General features: G+C 38.5%; 1 protein-coding gene across 3 annotated transcripts in view; it reads left to right on the top strand.

Moving 5' to 3' along the window:
- The window catches only part of LOC136843805 (sodium/potassium-transporting ATPase subunit beta-like), a 45,960-nt gene that overhangs the window by 22,703 nt on the left and 5,896 nt on the right, over positions 1-17,361 (top strand). For all 3 annotated transcript variants that reach the window (XM_067112559.1, XM_067112561.1, XM_067112560.1), the window contains exon 2: positions 16,659-16,805. In XM_067112559.1, coding sequence (XP_066968660.1) covers positions 16,659-16,805 — 147 coding nt within the window. The remainder of the gene's footprint in view (positions 1-16,658; positions 16,806-17,361) is intronic.

A 17,361-nucleotide genomic window follows, 5' to 3' on the forward strand; every position in this document is an offset into this window, starting at 1 on the left:
TATTCGACCCCTTTTCTGTTGATTTTAAAACACCCAATTTTGTTTTTGGAGGTAAGAAGATATTTTTACTAACAGTCACACTAGTTTCATAATATCTGGAGATTGTATTGGTTACAATGAGATTTAAAGTTTTAACTATATAGTAAATAGTTGGTACATGGCGTTTTGTACTTTTGAAGCTCATTTTAAGTTGGGGGACTTACAGCGATTGTTATTCCTTAATTTGTTGCAATTTGCGAATACTCCTTGCAAATATTAAAACTTTTGGATGTGGAGGTGGTCAGTTCAGCTCGCATAGCTTCTAGTAGACGAAGAGTTGACACTGCAGCATTAGTTGCGCAAATTTCATTTAGAATGTAACAGTGGCTCTTGATGGGTTAGAGAATGGCTGTGACAAAAATGTTATCCCTAAATCTCCAGATAATTGTGCAAGACGCTTTGACGTCATCCTGCAGGTCAGTGACTAAGCTCTGACGTCTCAGCAAGTTATTAGCGGTAAACAAGTTACGTTTCTCTTGATGCTTTCAATTATGAAGCAAAATTGTGATGTAATGCTAACCACCAAGGGTGTTTTGTGGCAGGTTTCGTGGATGGCTACATGAATCCCGTCGAAGAGGATTCTCTCTCTCTCTCTCTCTCTCTCTCTCTCTCTCTCTCTCTCTCTCTCTCTCTCTCTCTCTCTCATTCCTTATGTAAATCTCCTCTTGAATAGATTCCCAGTTCAGTACCTGAATTGTTACACTTCTTACAGCTTAGCGTTCAACTTAAACCAGTTTCTTCAAGTTTGCTAGAGAAGAATACATCTCCCCGAAATCTTGTTTGAGTTTTGTTAATAGTTTGGAGGATTTATACGCTCTGTTTCTGTTGGTGGTCCTTTTTACTAAATCAACAAGGGACGATATTTTCAGCCTAATGCTGGCGACGCTCAATCGGGAGTTTTGTACATGAACCTGAGGCGAGCTAGCGAGCGAGCCCTTACCGGCTGCTCTGGAAGCAAGAGCCTGTTCTAGCACGTAGGTAGTTTAATCTTAATAAAAAAAAAAAAAGCAGTTGAAAACTTGAATGGTTGCTTGTACATAATTTTATACATTCAGCAAGTTCATATATAAATACATTTTGAATTTGTACCAGAGAGGCGAATTTGTTTCCATTTTAGGTCATGTCACGAATGAACTCGAGGAGTTCGGCAGAAACGACACGAGGAATCAATTGATCGCACTCCATTTCTGTCGTGCCCGACTCCCCTGGTATTGACTTACTTGTGGGAACGTCCCGTGGTGTAGCTGGAGAGAAGAATGATAATGTATCGCTCTGTAATTGCAGTCACGGAACGAGGGGTGTTTTGGGGGGGGATGGCTTTTTACTTCGCGTCACGCTATATTCCCCTTCAGAAGTAACCCCCCACCCCCACAACACCCAACCTCATCCCTTGGTTACGCACGCACGTACATTTACTCGGTATACCCCCCATCTCTGTGACACTTTTAGCTGTAGCAACCCCTATAATACTTACAATCCCCCTTCCCGTCTTTTTTGTTTTTTCAGCTTTCACTACCGCCCGAACTGCTACTGTTACTGCTACAAATATCTAGCACATGATGAGGAGGGTTGCAAGCTTCCCGTCTCTTATTACTATATTTCTCTCTCTCTCTCTCTCTCTCTCTCTCTCTCTCTCTCTCTCTCTCTCTCTCACACACACACACACACACACACACACACACACACACACACACACACACACACACACACACACACACACACATTTCAACCGTGTCAAAGCTTAAGGCTTCAATGTTACATTTATATATTCAGTTAGGTTTCATATGTTTTAATAATGTTGCCTAAAACGATGTTTCGGTTTACAAATGCAAATAGCTTATATATAACGATGGTATTGTTTCAAGTTTTGTTGATGTTGATGAATGGACTCGACAAAGAACGGTCTATCGTAGCTTTTACTGTGGAGGAGATAAGCTCGTATATTGTGTAAGCTTATTTATAACCGTAGTAAGATTTCTTATCAGATAAAATTATCTATGAACCCCTTGCGGGGCACCGGCTAGAACACGGGTAATATTTTCTGTAAAAAAAATTCATGCCTTAGAATTTGCTCACATTAGGCTACTATGGAATAAGCTGTTGTCCGTTAACTTCCTGCGCAAAGTTACACGGTATGGTAAAATCAATAAAGGCAAAAACATGCCAACAAACAAATCTAAAAAAGAAAAATTTTAAGAAATTAGTGAAAAAAACGTGAAGGCAATTGAAAATGGTGTTTAAATGTGGCATTTCAGTCTTCAATTTCTAGTATCAGCAACCTGTATCACTTCTGTGATAACTAGAAATGTATTTTAGCAGATAGAAGGAAAGGCTTTGGGTGGTAGTTACGCAAGATTTTAATTGGGCCGAGTGCTAATAGGGCTAAGTAAAAAGGGTCTTGACAGTGCCTTTTTAGAGGTGGTTAACTTCCCCCGCCTCATTCGAACCACTTAAAACTAAACGCTGTAGTAGTCTGTTCAAATTCATGTGATCGAACACCATCCTAATTTAGTGGTATTCATGCTGCTAATATATATATATATATATATATATATATATATATATATATATATATATATATATATATATATATATATATATATAATTATATAATCAGCCCTTCGTAGGGGTGTAGTGCCGTCAGTGCCCCTCACGTGGTGCACTGGAGGCATTACTTCAGGTTCTTTACAGCGTCTCTTCGGCCCCTAACTGCAACCTCTTTCATTCTTTTAACTGTACCTGCATTCATATTCTTTCTTCCCTCTTGCTATCCACTCTCTCCTAACAATTGTTCCAGAGTGCAACTGCGAGGTTTACCTCCTATTACTTCTTTCAAACCTTTCTACTCGCAATTTCCCTTTCAGCGCTGAATGACCTCATAGGTCCCAGCGGTTGGCCTTTAACCTAAACTCTATAGTCTGTTCTATTCTATTTTGGCGATTTTTGGAACATTGATTGGATTGAAAAGAAAATTCTTGTGACCGTCTGTTAGAGCCTGATTGGATTGAAAAGAAAATTCTTGTGACCGTCTGTTAGAGCCATAGGCATAAACCTGCCCATCTCGAACTAAGAATCGATGATTAGAAACATGCACCAGATCGTAGGAGTCTGTGATATAAAGGAGTTCACAAGACGACCCTAGATGCTAGTAGTGTGTGTGGAGTTGTATTGCAAGCTGACAAGTCTTAGCAACCCTTGCCTGGGTGTAACAATTGGCTCCAGAGGAAGTGTCTCGTCATCGTGGTCTTTTATGGCAGACGGCTGTAATCATCGACTCGAAAACTGTCTTCCCTCCACTGGGTGTTGAAAGAAAGTTCAGTTGGGTCTAGTATGTCGGTTTTGGTGTTGCAAGCATTTATTGCAACGTATCTGGGTTCTTGAAAGCGCTGTAATGGTCGCACGTTGTATCCGCACACTAATATATATGTGTATATGTATATATATATATTATATGTATATAATATATATATATATATATATATATATATATAGTGTATGTATATTGTGTATGTATGTATGTATATATAATTGTATATGTACATTATATATGTATACATAAACTATAAACCGGGTGTGTCTTCATTGACCTAGCAGGGAATCATGTACTTGATAGTGGAGAGGAGTGCGGTTATCGCAACCAGCATTTTAAAAGAGTATAGGTCTTGAAATTTGAGAACCAGAAGGCTTTCATACCTTCTGATGTATAGTAAAGATAAATTTCGTGGTTGTAGTACGTTCATGTGATATCTATGAATTATGTGGTTTGCGTAAGTTCCAATCTTATTTCGCATATCAGTATCTTGAAAGTTATTGAATATACGGTCTAGTCGCTTTTTTATTTGGATTTGTGGTTCTAGCATGTACCTTTTTATGGCTTGTGTTTTTGTCTTCGTTTTATAGTTTCTACAGTTAATCCATTAGGTTTTTGTTGCAGTTCTACTTTTTTTGCCCTAACGCCATATAGTTTTCCAGAAGCTTGCGTTCTTCAGCAATTACGTAAATAAAAGAAAGTTTCTGCTTTCAGTCATCTATGTATGTATATGTGCCCATAGAACGAGAGGTGGAAAAAAACCATGTATAAAAAGCGTGTGTTTGTCTGTAGATGAGAGAATTTCGGAGGCAGAGGAGGGCAGAAATTTCCAGTATTCTTCAGTTTAATTGTATGAATAGATTTCGAATTCGTATTTCATGTGCCTGAACATAGAATAGAAAACCGGAAAAAAGCCGGTTCACAAAGGCGTGGTCTCTCCGTGGCCGTGTGCTTCAGCATGTCATGACTCAGTGATCAATATCTGTGCCACTTTTTTCGTCAGCCGTAATGTTGTTACGGCTCTGTGCGTTATTCAGGTGGGGAATCTGCTGTCTAGGCTCCTCTTTTTTTCTTCTTTTCTCGTTTTTGAGAATTTTAAGTTTGAGTAAATGTTGAGGCACACTTGCTCCTTGTGTTTAAAATGCTTCAGTGGTGATCAATTTGGGATCTTGACGTTGGTAAATGGAAAACTTTAACTTTTTTAAACTGCGGGTTTTCCCCAGATGTTATTGGAAGATCCTTGATTCCTTACAGAATCTTCATACTATAAAAATCCTCAGTTGAGTTTTCTCCTTTTGAAAAACTGAAATATTATGCATTAAAGTTAGATAAGTTAAAAGTGTAACAGTCTCATTTTTGGACTTGAAGATGTATTTATATGACGTGCCTACAGTTTGCGAAATAGCAAATAGTAAATGTAGAACTAACCGCAAGTACGTGTGTGCTTACATGTTAATCATGAAAGTTTTCAGTTTAAACGTTTTACGTAGTGATCGTGGCCTGCATTTTAATACACTTTTGTGGCACCATTTTTAGAGTTTTACAAGGGTGCATTTTGGTCTGTGCAAGTTTGCATAGTTGTTTTTCTTCAGTAGACGATTTTTCACGAAGTAATGACATAATCAGCCACACCCTTGTAGTGTGTAGTTGTGCTCAAGGGCTTTCGTATATGTAACATAACACTGCTATCGCTAGACTCCGGTCAAAGAATGTTGAATACTCGCGCATTATTTTAGGGCCATCTGACTGTTGACACAACTAGAGGGAAGAATATGCATATAGCTGTGATCTGTGTGTTTATGTATGTATGAATGTGTGTACACCATACGTGTCAAGAGAGGGAGAAGTTAATCTTGTATATCAACAATAAATAGCAAACATATGATGATTCAAACAAATACTCTGCTAGTAATTCTTGAGTACTATAAAAGAAGTTTTGCATGTGCTGCAAGTTGTTCCCCTCTAACAACTCCTTACTTCGTCCATTAGAGTAATTCAAATAATGGTCACAGCTGAATCTTGTTGGATGCAATTGTTCTCTCTCTCTCACTCACTCTCTCTGGCATGTTGACGGACGGCCTCTCTCTCTCTCTCTCTCTCTCTCTCTCTCTCTCTCTCTCTCTCTCTCTCTCTCTCTCTCTCTCTCTCTGTGGCATGTTGACGGACGGGTCATTATTGTGTGACCCCTCCATTATAATCCCGTCTAGCTCATGTTTGTTAATCTGTTATAATTATAATGAGCTTGAGAGGGCCCCAATCTTGCGGGAAAGTTCACAGAAGAGAGTGCCCATACATACGAGAAAAGCATGAGCAGCAATACTCTCCACAGAGCTTATTAAGGCTTCTGTATGAAAAATGTTCCCGTGCTCCGTGAGGAGGTTGCAGTGTGGAAGAATTGTAATGGGAGAACTGGGATGGCTGTGAGGACGCATTCATCATCTTAAAAGGGGAGAGAAAGATGTGTGTGGAATGAGTGATGTTATGCTGTGGTCAGGGAGTGTGATTTATTTCATTGAAGATTCTTCCATTAGTTGTAGTTGATGACTGTAATGAATGTATAATGTATGGTTTTGATCACTTCCTGTACGTTCTTCCGTTTGTGAAAACTTTATAGTTAAGATGTGGCGTTGCCTTCTCTTGTCAGTCCTCCACCCTTGCCACTAGATAAATTTGTCTCGACAAAAAGTGGCTTGCTTTGTCTCCTCCTCCTCTGTCCTTATTTCCAAACAAGTTTGTGGTATTGTATTAGATAGGGGTTGGTTTTATATGCTGACAGTTTAAGTTTGAAAGTTTCATGCGTACGTTTTGTCTTGAATTATGTTAAGAAATATTTAACGATTAATACCTATTAACAGAAATAAGCCTCCTCCTAATCAAGTTGATTTTTTAAATCATATTTTAAAGGGTATGAATGTCATTTTAACATTATAGTTAATCCGAATTAAGAAGAGACCCGAAAATTTGAGAACCGGTTCGAGTGCAGCCCCGGGCAAAACAAGAATGGTGTAGCCTAAGGCCGATCAAGGCCTTGACAAGCCTCCGAGTGACAGTGTAAGTGTAGTTTATGATTGTCGGCCTAGGGTGGGGATGTGGTGGGGATAGGGAGGGAGACAGGTGATTATGTACCGGTCGTTATATTTTGGGGGAAGGGGGGCCGGTGTTGATTTGGGGAGGAGGGTCAGCTCTGCCGTTGGACGCTTGTGAAGAGGGAAGGGAAGTTGCAGGTGTACTCCAGAGGCAGGATGTGCCGAGTTATTGTTGAAGATCCCATCTTTGTTATGAGGTTTTAAATGTGCATTTATTTTGGCGATTTCCATACAGAAAGTTTTGTGGGTCTTTTCGAACAAATTTTCAACTATGATGAAGCTGAAGCCAGTACATTCTCCATTCCCTTAACCTTTCTTGTCCTGCGATGAAGCGAATCTACATTTACTGGCCTCAGCTTGTGCTGTTTGCATCCTGAATTTTCGCTGTAGAAGGAATCCTTACAGTAAAGGGGTGGTTACTAGCATCACTACTTTACCTACTATAATGGCCCATATCCTTGTACTAGTTATCTTCTTAGGAGTTTAATTTGTATTGTCGTTGAATTTCTGCCGTTGTAGGTTGGGTTGTCTTTTTTTTATACAAGTTTTATTACAAGTAAGTCCTCCCACGGTTTTCTTAAGAGTACGAGAAATTCTTTAACTCTCTTGCCTTGGGATTACCATTTTGGTGCTGAATACTGGTTGTAACTTTTAAAGCATGCCTAAGGTAGCTCATTAAATTCAGGTCTTCGACAAGAAACTGAAGCAAAAGGAAATGTATGTAAAGTAGACCACACCCGTCCATATATTTTACGCTTCATGCATGAGCACGCATACATACCACCATAAATAAAGAAAAAATCTCAAGGCGACTACATTGTTCGACACCGATTATATGTGGGAGACCTTTTGTGTCGAAATATGTGACAGGAAAGACCTTTCGTACCAGCATTGTGAAGTGGCCTTTCCAGGATTTGGAACTATTCCCCGGGTCCAACTTATTGTCATGACAGCCCCGTAGAAACCTCGTTTTATGGGGGTGGGGGTCGGGGACTTGCCTTGACGGTCCGCAGAGCTCTTGTTTTCTGGTGGGATGGGGTCATGGTCTGAGACCATGGGATGGGGTGGTGTATGCGTGTCTTTATGTAACTTTCCTCAAAGAAAGGTTCTCCGTGATCTTGTCTTAGTTTCGTTAGGATCATATGTTTCACCTAAAGGTGAATATTTTTAAAAATAGTTTCAATCTGCATGATTTGTTTATCAACTACCTATGGAAAAGCCGAAAAGGACATTTAATTCGCTAAGCATTAAGGTCTGCTTTCCCTCTGTTAAAAATTAATTTCTAGTCTTGATTCATTCTAATGCCAAGTTTAAAGTATACCTTAGTTTAACCAGACCACTGAGCTGATTAACAGCTCTCCTAGGGCTGGCCCGAAGGATTAGACTTAATTTACGAGGTGTGTATATAATATATATATATATCATTAATCTTCCACATGGCATTTTTATACTTTGGAAGATTAATCTTCAAATAACCCATTGAGAATCACCTAATACCCAGGGGTGTTAAGTGCTCGTACCTTGAACAGGACTCAAACTTTGCCATGTGCGTTTGGAAGCAGAAAAATGATGACCTGAATATAAAACACTATTTGGAAGGGGCACTGGAAATATGTAATTCCCTTTAGGTGTAAATTACTCCCAAGGTAGATTGAATTTGATATTTACGAGTTGCTGGAGGCGTAGAATTTGGCAACAGATGTCCAGAACAGTAATTGTCATATACTGTATATAGTCAATTCTACCGTACTTTGAGAAAAGAACCATTTGTTCTAAATCAGGTTGGTTAAGACAGATCCAATCTTATCCATGACGAAGGATGATGACCACGGCTTTCCTAATGAGGATTTTTTGTTTTATCCTGCCTTTCATCTCTAGGGCAGGCAAGATAACTGTCCTCCAGGGTTTCGTTTCTATCCTGATCCTGTGAAGTGGTTAATGGCTCTCCTCTTGTTAGATTTCTGGAGTCGCATTCTTGATTGATCTTTTCAAATATAACTGAACTGATAGGCCTAATTATTGCTTTGTTAAATACGCTGGTATGGGCCTGTCATGAATCTGGATTTTTACTTTGATGGAATGCAGTTGCTTCATTTGGGAGTTTCAGATTTGATCTAAGGATATTGTGGCATTTCTGTGATGAAGCGGTATCACATCCATTCTATTATTTTGTATAGATTTTTTTTTTTTTTTTTTTTTTTTTTTGTAAATAAAGGTCAAAGCACGCTGTATCAGTTAGGTTTTCCGTGGGCTTTTATTTAGTTTTGATTAGATTTTCCCGGCCTTGACCTCCTATGTACCGGCGAATGAAAACATATAATTCGTTTGTTGGACAAATGCCAAAACCCCCACCATTCACTGGACAGTATCTGAAGACTCGCGTGCCGCAGTGTTGGTGGTGGTGTTGGTGTCGGATTTGGTGGAGATCGATGGCGAGAACGTAACTTCTCTCTTCCTCTTGTTTCTTCACTCTCTCTCTCTCTCTCTCTCTCTCTCGTCTGGTCTGCCTTGAGGCACGAGAGGTTTTAACTGCAGTCTCTCTCTCTCTCTCTCTCTCTCTCTCTCTCTCTCTCTCTCTCTCTCTCTCTCTCTCTGCATACCACTTAACACCGGTTCCATTGAATTGGATTTTTTTTTTTGCGTGAATAGGAATAAGTACACTTTGTTTTATTTTCTGAAGTGTAGATTTTCGTGTGTGTGTGTGCGCGCGCTCGCGCTTTCACCTCAACAAATCTCCTCTCAGGTCTCTAAGTAGGCATGTTTGTTCCCAAGAAGTAATTCCCTGTTCTTTGGATCTTGGATCTTCCAAGTCTTTGGTTCCTACAGGAGCCAAGCTGACACTATCTCTATCCCTTTCATTATAATTTCATTTGCATACAAGACCTTTATAATTTCCCATACATTAGCTTAGCTTTGGTAGATTTCTTGTTTTAAATTTTGAATTATCGAACCCATTAACAAATAACTATTTTGGAGATGTAGACTGATCAGATATGGAAATAAAGGCTCCATTATTTTCTTTTAGCACTTTCAGTGTTATGTAATAAGAGCGAAATAAGAGCATTTGAAGAAAGAATTTCAGTTGGGTTGAAGTTTTTACTAAAATATAGTGATCAATTTCATGTGCAGCCACAAGAGGGGTGTTGGTTCACAGGTACAAGTTTGTAATTGAAGCACGGTCCCCACTCTTAGAATAGGTAATTCTTTTGTATTCATAGTCAGACTGTTTGACCTCGTAAAAAAATACGGCTTGACATACACAATGTGATCTACGTAAATAGTTGTAGTATTTTCTTTTAAGAATTGCCTCGGTGTATTTCTGTAGCTCGTGCGACATTGTAGTTCCATAATATAAGGAGGAAGGCGGCTCTGTTGTCAAAATAGCCAAGCACGAAATGACGTATATAACCTAGCCACATTTTAGTAAATTGTTGAATCATCTTGAAATAATGAAATAGTAGCCTGTACCGTTACGAAATGTCAGAAGAAAAAACGTTTTAGTTGTGATCCGTAGCCTCTGAGGGCCGCAAGCAAGGACACAAGTCCACGGTTTTGAATGGTTTGGTTCTGTAATTTAGAAGTCACCTAGTACACGAAATGAATATCTATGTAAACACCCTCCCACAACTGCAGTAGGAAGTTAAACGCGAGTTTAAAAGAAATCAGCTGCGCTGAAGAAATGTATATATATGTATATACATATATATATAATTATGTATATATATTATATACTTTTTTATATATCTAAATATATATTGTGTAACTGCAGTCACGGCAATAACAACGTGATATTAAATATAAATATAGTATTAGGTTGACGAGGAAAGGTGAAACAGCTGTTCTACAAAAATTATTCAAGATTAGAATAAAAAAAAGAGCATATATAACCTTTTTAATGCATATAAAAGTTATAACCTTTTGGGATAGGTCTTCAGGTCAAACTGTCTAGGATTATATCGGGTAGCTGGATAAACCAAGGTAGGGCATAGAACACTAACCCGGAATACCGTTGTTAATAATTGCTTTCTCTTTGAAATCTCCTTCGAACAACTCTGTAAGTTCAGGTGTGCAGAACTTGGCTTAAATTTGATGCTTGTCTCTGTTAACTGTGTGAATGTGGACTAGTTAAGGTTTCGGAAAACAATATTTTTAAAAGTCATTATTATACTATGGGAATATATATATATATATATATATATATATATATATATATATATATATATATATATATATATATATATGATAGATAGGTAGATAGATAGATAGATAGGTAGACACTGAGCGAGCTTGTTTGTTCTTTTGCCAAATCTCTGGCGCCAGAACAGCCTGTCCTAATGCCATGGTCTTTGTATCGGGAAGTGCAGTGCAGTTGTTTCTCGGCGGTATTGTCAGACTGCTTGATTCCCTTAAGTCAAGTTGATCGATTTTGTTCTCGTAGCTTAACATTTGACTTGTGCCTTTGTAGAATTTTATTAAATTGTACTTGAACAATTACAGTGGTTATGAATCTTTATGTGAAGGCCCTTGTGAGGTATACCTTGGCTTCTGCACTATAAATAGCACAAGTCTGGCGGGAATGGAGCTTTACGTTTTTATAGTTGTTCAGCATGAGTTACGTAACTCTCCGTTATTTGCGAAGATAGTACGCCAAAGAAAGGAAAATCTGCTGCTCGGTATCCAGCGCGGGTTAGGGATGTTCACTTTCAATGGCCAAGACAGGTGGCTGACCAGAATTTCAAGTACCCATAATAAAATTTTGACTGGATGACGACGCTGCTAATTTCAGTTACCACGATTTACTCAGCAGTTTGACGAATGCCTTTATTTCAAGAAATAACAGTAAGATTGCATTTTCTCTCTCTCTCGGCCATCCTGAAACTTCCAGCCGGTCGATCCTCGTGGTTGCGTCTCGCTGGGAAGTTTTTGTTGATCGATAAAATGACATTTGGTGGGCTTCCTCCAGTTCACTCACTCTCTCTTAGAAGAAACTTCGTATCATTCGTTATCTTCACTCTTCGTTATCACCTGAAGAGGGTTTTTAGGCTTCAGAGGCATTTAACTCTTTGTGGTTGTGTAGAGCAGGTGATTTTTTATGAATGTATAATGTACATAACTATGGAATATGATTTTATTCTATAACCGCCACTTTCGAAGCATTTGTATGAGGCGTTAATACCTTAGTTACTGCACAGGCGACTCGCCCTTAAATTAGCGTATAAACTATGAACGCAGCTATAATTGTTCTGTGCCCTGGATTCGTTACCAAGTTTTATGTAAACTCACGGCTTCCTTGTTGTGCGGAATTTCTAAGCCCAACTCCTCTACTAGTCTTTTATTTTTATCCTTAGCATCAGGAGGGCAGTAAATTTGAAAAGTGTCTTCCAGTTGCATAGCGTTCTTTAAGTGTGTGTATGTCTGTAAATATATTCACTTTTATTCCTCAGACATTTAAAAAAGGCCAACAGAATTTTACTGTATCGTGTTCACGTTGTAGAGGTCAGCGAAGGAGCAGATTTAGGAATAGAACTGAGTTGATTTCCCCCGAAGGCAGCCGGTTTTATATTATAAGATCATCCAACATCCAGAGACTGGCAAGGAAATGATGCTGTATACGGAAATGGCGACGGATATATGTACTCTACTTCAACTTGACTCAAAGATTTTGCTACATCAGGGAAAAAATTACCCGTGTTTGTATATTAAAGTGTGTTTTGCATAACTAGAACTAGGAAGAATAAATGGCGTGTGTGGAAATTGGAATTTCTCCGATCACCATTTTTTCCGTTTACTCAAAGGAATAACGCTGTTTCATAAGTTCGTAGCCTTGTGGTATTACGCGTAAGTCTATTACAAGTTTGTTTTCCCGGAGAAACCCTTCTGAAGCATTGCGTAAGCAAGACCTGCACTTATCATTGTGTTGAAGTAGCTTCTTTTTTGTCGAGTGAAGTGGTGTTAACACACATTGTATGAAAATGGACCATTACTGTAGCGTGTCCCGCTGTTGAGATTCGAAATAGGAATGTGCCTGGGCTATTTTTTTTTTTTCTTTCGAGCAGTTTCCTTTTCTGGATAACGTTTAAACAGAGATACGCATTCATGCTTCTAACTGTCAGAAAGTAGATATTAAATATCTATAAAAATGTATAAATAAGAAATATGAAGAGTATTTGACGCACGCAACGAAAATTTGTAACTGGTTTTGCCAGTTTTAAGACTTGTCAGTTACGGTTTGAGTTTTCGTGAATGCCTCCCCCCCGCCCTCCGACACACCTTCCTTCTCCAGAGGATGGAGGGTTGTGGTCTAGTTCTGATCATATCTTCTCCTTATCTAAAGATTTTATCTGTTGTAGCCGTGGGAGGGGGTAGGGGGAAGCGGACGGCGTTGGTGGCAAGGCCAATGAACTGAGGGCTTTCAGGCCCCGTAAGTTCTGCCCTCGCACCAGACTGCCAAGATCTGTTGCGGTTTTGATTAATTCATGGATTTTATAAGGCAAAGCCGTTAACATTACGCCTAACTCACATTTTTATACTACTTTGGGACTGGACTAGTTACTTACCCTGTCACGGTGCCAATACAGCTATTAACTTTTTTTTTCTTTGTAAAATGGCTGTTTTTAACATTTACTCGTGGCAGAACTACAGGGACTGAAAATCTTTTTGTTTATAGTACTGTTGACTTGTCATGGCTGTGAAGAGGAGCTTCCCATTGACCAAGGTTCTCTCTATTTTATAATTACCAAGGGTTAAAAATCCACAGCTTGCAATTTGCTGTGGCGAACATGATGAGGCGGCATCGCTGACACCTCTCCAGTCACTGAAGGCTGTCGTGTTCAACATGAATCATAGCGATCAGGCTTTTTGCTTGATTTGTCAGACGATTAAAATGTTTGGTAGTGATCACTGGAGTACCACTAACTTAATTCTTCTGTCGCGATGAACAGTATGGTTTTTTGTTTTGTAACTGGTATAGCCATCCCGAGTCTTCTAGTCTATGTAGAAAATTTCATGCTGCCGAGCCCTTGGAAAACGGTTCATTATTAATCTTTTTTAGGTATTTGAATCCGCCTTGATTTCTCTCCAGGTCATACGTTGGAGTGCGCACGTTGATAGGCTTACGTCTAAAAGGCATCAGTGTCTGTTTTTCTCATACTATCTTAATACTAAAAGCGGTGAAAAATAAGACTGGGTTTAGGACGTACACCTTAGTCACTTTTTTTTTACATGTGGTGATTTGTGATAGAGAAATCACGTGTTAATGTGATTATTACACACACGATTAAAACAATTCTTCAGCAGTATGATTCTGTGAGAGAAAGAAATGGTGCCCTTTTTATGTATATATAATGTTCTAATATGGAGAAGGAGGCAGTTTATGCCGGCGTGTTTTTGGGGTAAAACCGATGGCCATGGTAAAACTCGTGCGTTTGTGTGTGTGCGCGTGCGTGTGTATGTATGTATGTATGTATGTGTGTATGTGTACTTGTATGCCACCTTGCTTCCTCCCGGCTCGATTCACTTCTCTGAGTCCCTCGTTCCCTATTGGTAGAGTTCCTGAGTTGGTGTCTTAGATTCCACGACGTCACGCACGAGAGCCCTGTCCTGATTGGCTAAAGCCTAGGGGTGTCGTCACATCGGGGTCAGTTGTTCGCAGTATTGCCTCATCAAATATTAAACGCCAATGTTGAAAATGTATTAAATCTTTACATTTGTTTTCTCTTCTATTTACCGCAATTCCGTTTTTTTTTTCAAATGACTTCGTTGCAGTTTGTTAGTGGTTACTTTTTACCAGTATTGTCTATTAAATTGTCGAGATTTTGAAAAGATCATAACGGTGATTCTACTTTGCCTGCTGGGAGTAGCCCATCGTGTTCTTCAAAATTAGCCAACTCTATAGAGCCGACTATTTTTAGGCTTGGATCCTATTCAAAAGTACTGTACGTTCTTCTGAACGTTCAAATTAACCTTCCCCCCTGTCTTGTATCCAAAAGCTTTCGCATTGTCATAATCGATCGGTCGGCAAACTGTGCCGGTTATGTTAAATGAGGTGAAGAGAAATTAGGAAACCACCGAAATTCCTTGACATTCAAGTCAGTCTCTCTCTCTCTCTCTCTCTCTCTCTCTCTCTCTCTCTCTCTCTCTCTCTCTCTCTCAGCAAATCTTGTGTCGTTTAGTGGAGGAATTTCCTTTTCATGATAAACTTAGACAAAAGCCGCGTCCCAGACTCGGTACTTCGGTCACTTTCAAAGTATTTTTAGTCCTGTCCTGGCAAAAGGTTCGAGGTAGATTTTGTTTTTTCGTTGTTTGAAAGCTGTAGAAAAAAAATTTTTTTTTATTCGGATACTCTTAGATAAGGCTAATCAATGTTTTTTATCGCCTTTTTTATAACAGTCCACACTGATGTAATTATTGCCGGTGCTTAGGTATGTCGCATTTTGACTGGTATCGCGTTCAAGGAACTTATTTGTCAAGTAGATGGTGGTCATGAGAGCTATTTTTTTCTGAAGGTGGAGAATTTGTGCCATTTTTACAACTAAATTGGGAAAATTTATTGTAACTGGTTATTAGTTACAGGGAAATTAGTTTTACTGGATATATAGTAGTATATAAACTTGGTGTTATTTCCATCCTTTTTATAAAATGTAGTTTACGGGCGGGAATAATAATAGGATATTTTTAACTTATTCTCATATTCCAGTGTTTGAAGCAGACATAATTGTGTGTATACCATGGAAGCCTGGCAAAGGAATCAGTTCAGAGCAGTATTCCTTTTTATATAGTAAACATCAAATAGTTTTTGTTAAAATTTTTATTCTCTTGCTCTTGAGTGTGACGAGTGAATGAGAGACCTTTGTACCATTGGAGAAGCCTTATAGAGAGATGCCAGGTCCCCTAGTTCACGTAAAGGATGGGAATGAATCATATCGGTCGCTGAAAGTGGTAATAAATGCTTGGTTTTGTAAAGATACATTATCCACCTCTTGTTGTTAAGCGATACCACTTCTGCCTCACTAGCAAGAGTTAAGGGTTGATCCCCACAAAGGAACATTAGCATTCTTGGCCATCTGTGAGTGATGTTTGCTCTGTAGTAGACGTAGTGTCACAACGAAGGTGGAAATAAAATTTTGTCAGGTAGTCTTTGTAAGATATCGGTATTTTTAATTCAGTAAACATATTAATGGAGAAATATTCCCATTTGAATCATATACTAAATGCACCTCACAAAAGAGGGGTAGTGTTGTAATCAGGGAAGATGATGGCCAAATGAAAACTGTTAAGTACAAAAGAGACCAATGTGAAGTAGTTTATGAAAAGTATCCAAATTTATATATAGTGAAAATTGTGTGAAATGCATGTTACATTAAGAAGGGGCAAGTTGTTACCTTGTGAAAGGACTGTGGTATTAGCACTCTTATATGTGGTAGTTTTGCCTTCCTTGCCTCCACTTTCTTTTTGGAAAATATTTCAAGCTGCCCTCAAGAATTTTAAACATCATTGGGTGGAAAGAATATTTTTTTAAATAGGCATCCCCTCCCTTCAATCCTTCTCTTCCTGTCGTGTCTTTAAAGGGATGTGCATACAGTCAGGAGGACATCCCACATGAATAAAGTCAATTGGCATATTGTGTCATTCATTATTAGGCCAGCAGTAGTTGTGCTCACTTTCATCATTTGTATCTGTGTCTAGTAGCTTTTGGTGAATAATGATCATTTGTTTTCTCTCTCAGCTTATGTTGAATCTTTTTTTTTTTTTTTTTTTCACAGCTTTTTGGATTAAGTATGGTTTTTTTTTGTCTTGCTCTCACATCTTAAGTTGAATAAAGTTTGTGTTTTGGAGCTTTTACTGAATATATTTTTAGTTTAGTCTACCAACTTTTATTGAAAACAGGATTATCCAAGATAGATAAGAATTGGGTATTAAGCATTTTAATGCATAGGACAAAAATAGGGACTTGTTGCTGTAGTGCAATATAGAATAGTTACAATATAGAATGCTTATTCTTTTCTCCATTGGGCACATGTAGTGCACAGGTACATGTACATGTATAAATAGACATGTATAAATTGCTTATCTTGTTCAATTTTATTACGATTAGAATACAGTAGTATATTGATGGTGGAAGTGTCCAGCAAAAGTTTGTGTTTTAGCTGTTGGACTATCATGTTTGCATTGTAATGTCTTGTGTTCTGAACCCGTAGAACAGTAATCAAAATTTTTCTTTGCAGGCAAAATTGGAGTATTCTATGTGATCTTTTACGCATGCCTGGCTGGCTTCTTTGCTGTAATGCTGACTGTCTTCTACCAAACCCTTGATACCAACCATATGCCAAAGTACACCCCAGGTGATGGTAGCTCCCTTCTCAGGAACCCTGGTAAGTACCGGTGTATGTCGTTTTAAAATTTGTAAGTTCAGCAAAGTATTTCACTTTAAAGTTATTTGTCAGTTGAACTAGCTGTAAACAGTAGAGGGCTGCAGTGAAATTTTCTCACCTTTGCCCTTCTCATTGATTTTATAATGGAATAAAAAAGTAAATGGAGATGGAAGAGAAAGTTTCGAATGGAGTAATGATGGAGAATGACAGACATGGAAAAGCAGGTGATGCTGTCTTAACAAAAACCCAAAGATTGATAAAGCTTCCTTAATAAAAATGGGACTTGGAAACATAAATAATGAGGATGTCTTTCATATGTTTAGGGGCATTGATATCCAAAACAGGTTCTCTTGCTGTGGAATACAGTGAAAGTCTTACGGATGAACTAATCAGTGAGCAGTGATTAAGGTTTCGAAAAAAAAAATACTATACAGAGGTTGCATGAACAAGTAAGATTTTATAATTAGTACAGTCAGTATTACTATATGAATATAAATCAGTGTAGCAATGAAACTAAATGATTTTGTCAATTTGAGAGTAAAAAATATAAGAATAA

This window comes from Macrobrachium rosenbergii, chromosome 12 (genome assembly GCF_040412425.1).
Source record: "Macrobrachium rosenbergii isolate ZJJX-2024 chromosome 12, ASM4041242v1, whole genome shotgun sequence".
NCBI lineage: Eukaryota > Metazoa > Arthropoda > Malacostraca > Decapoda > Palaemonidae > Macrobrachium > Macrobrachium rosenbergii.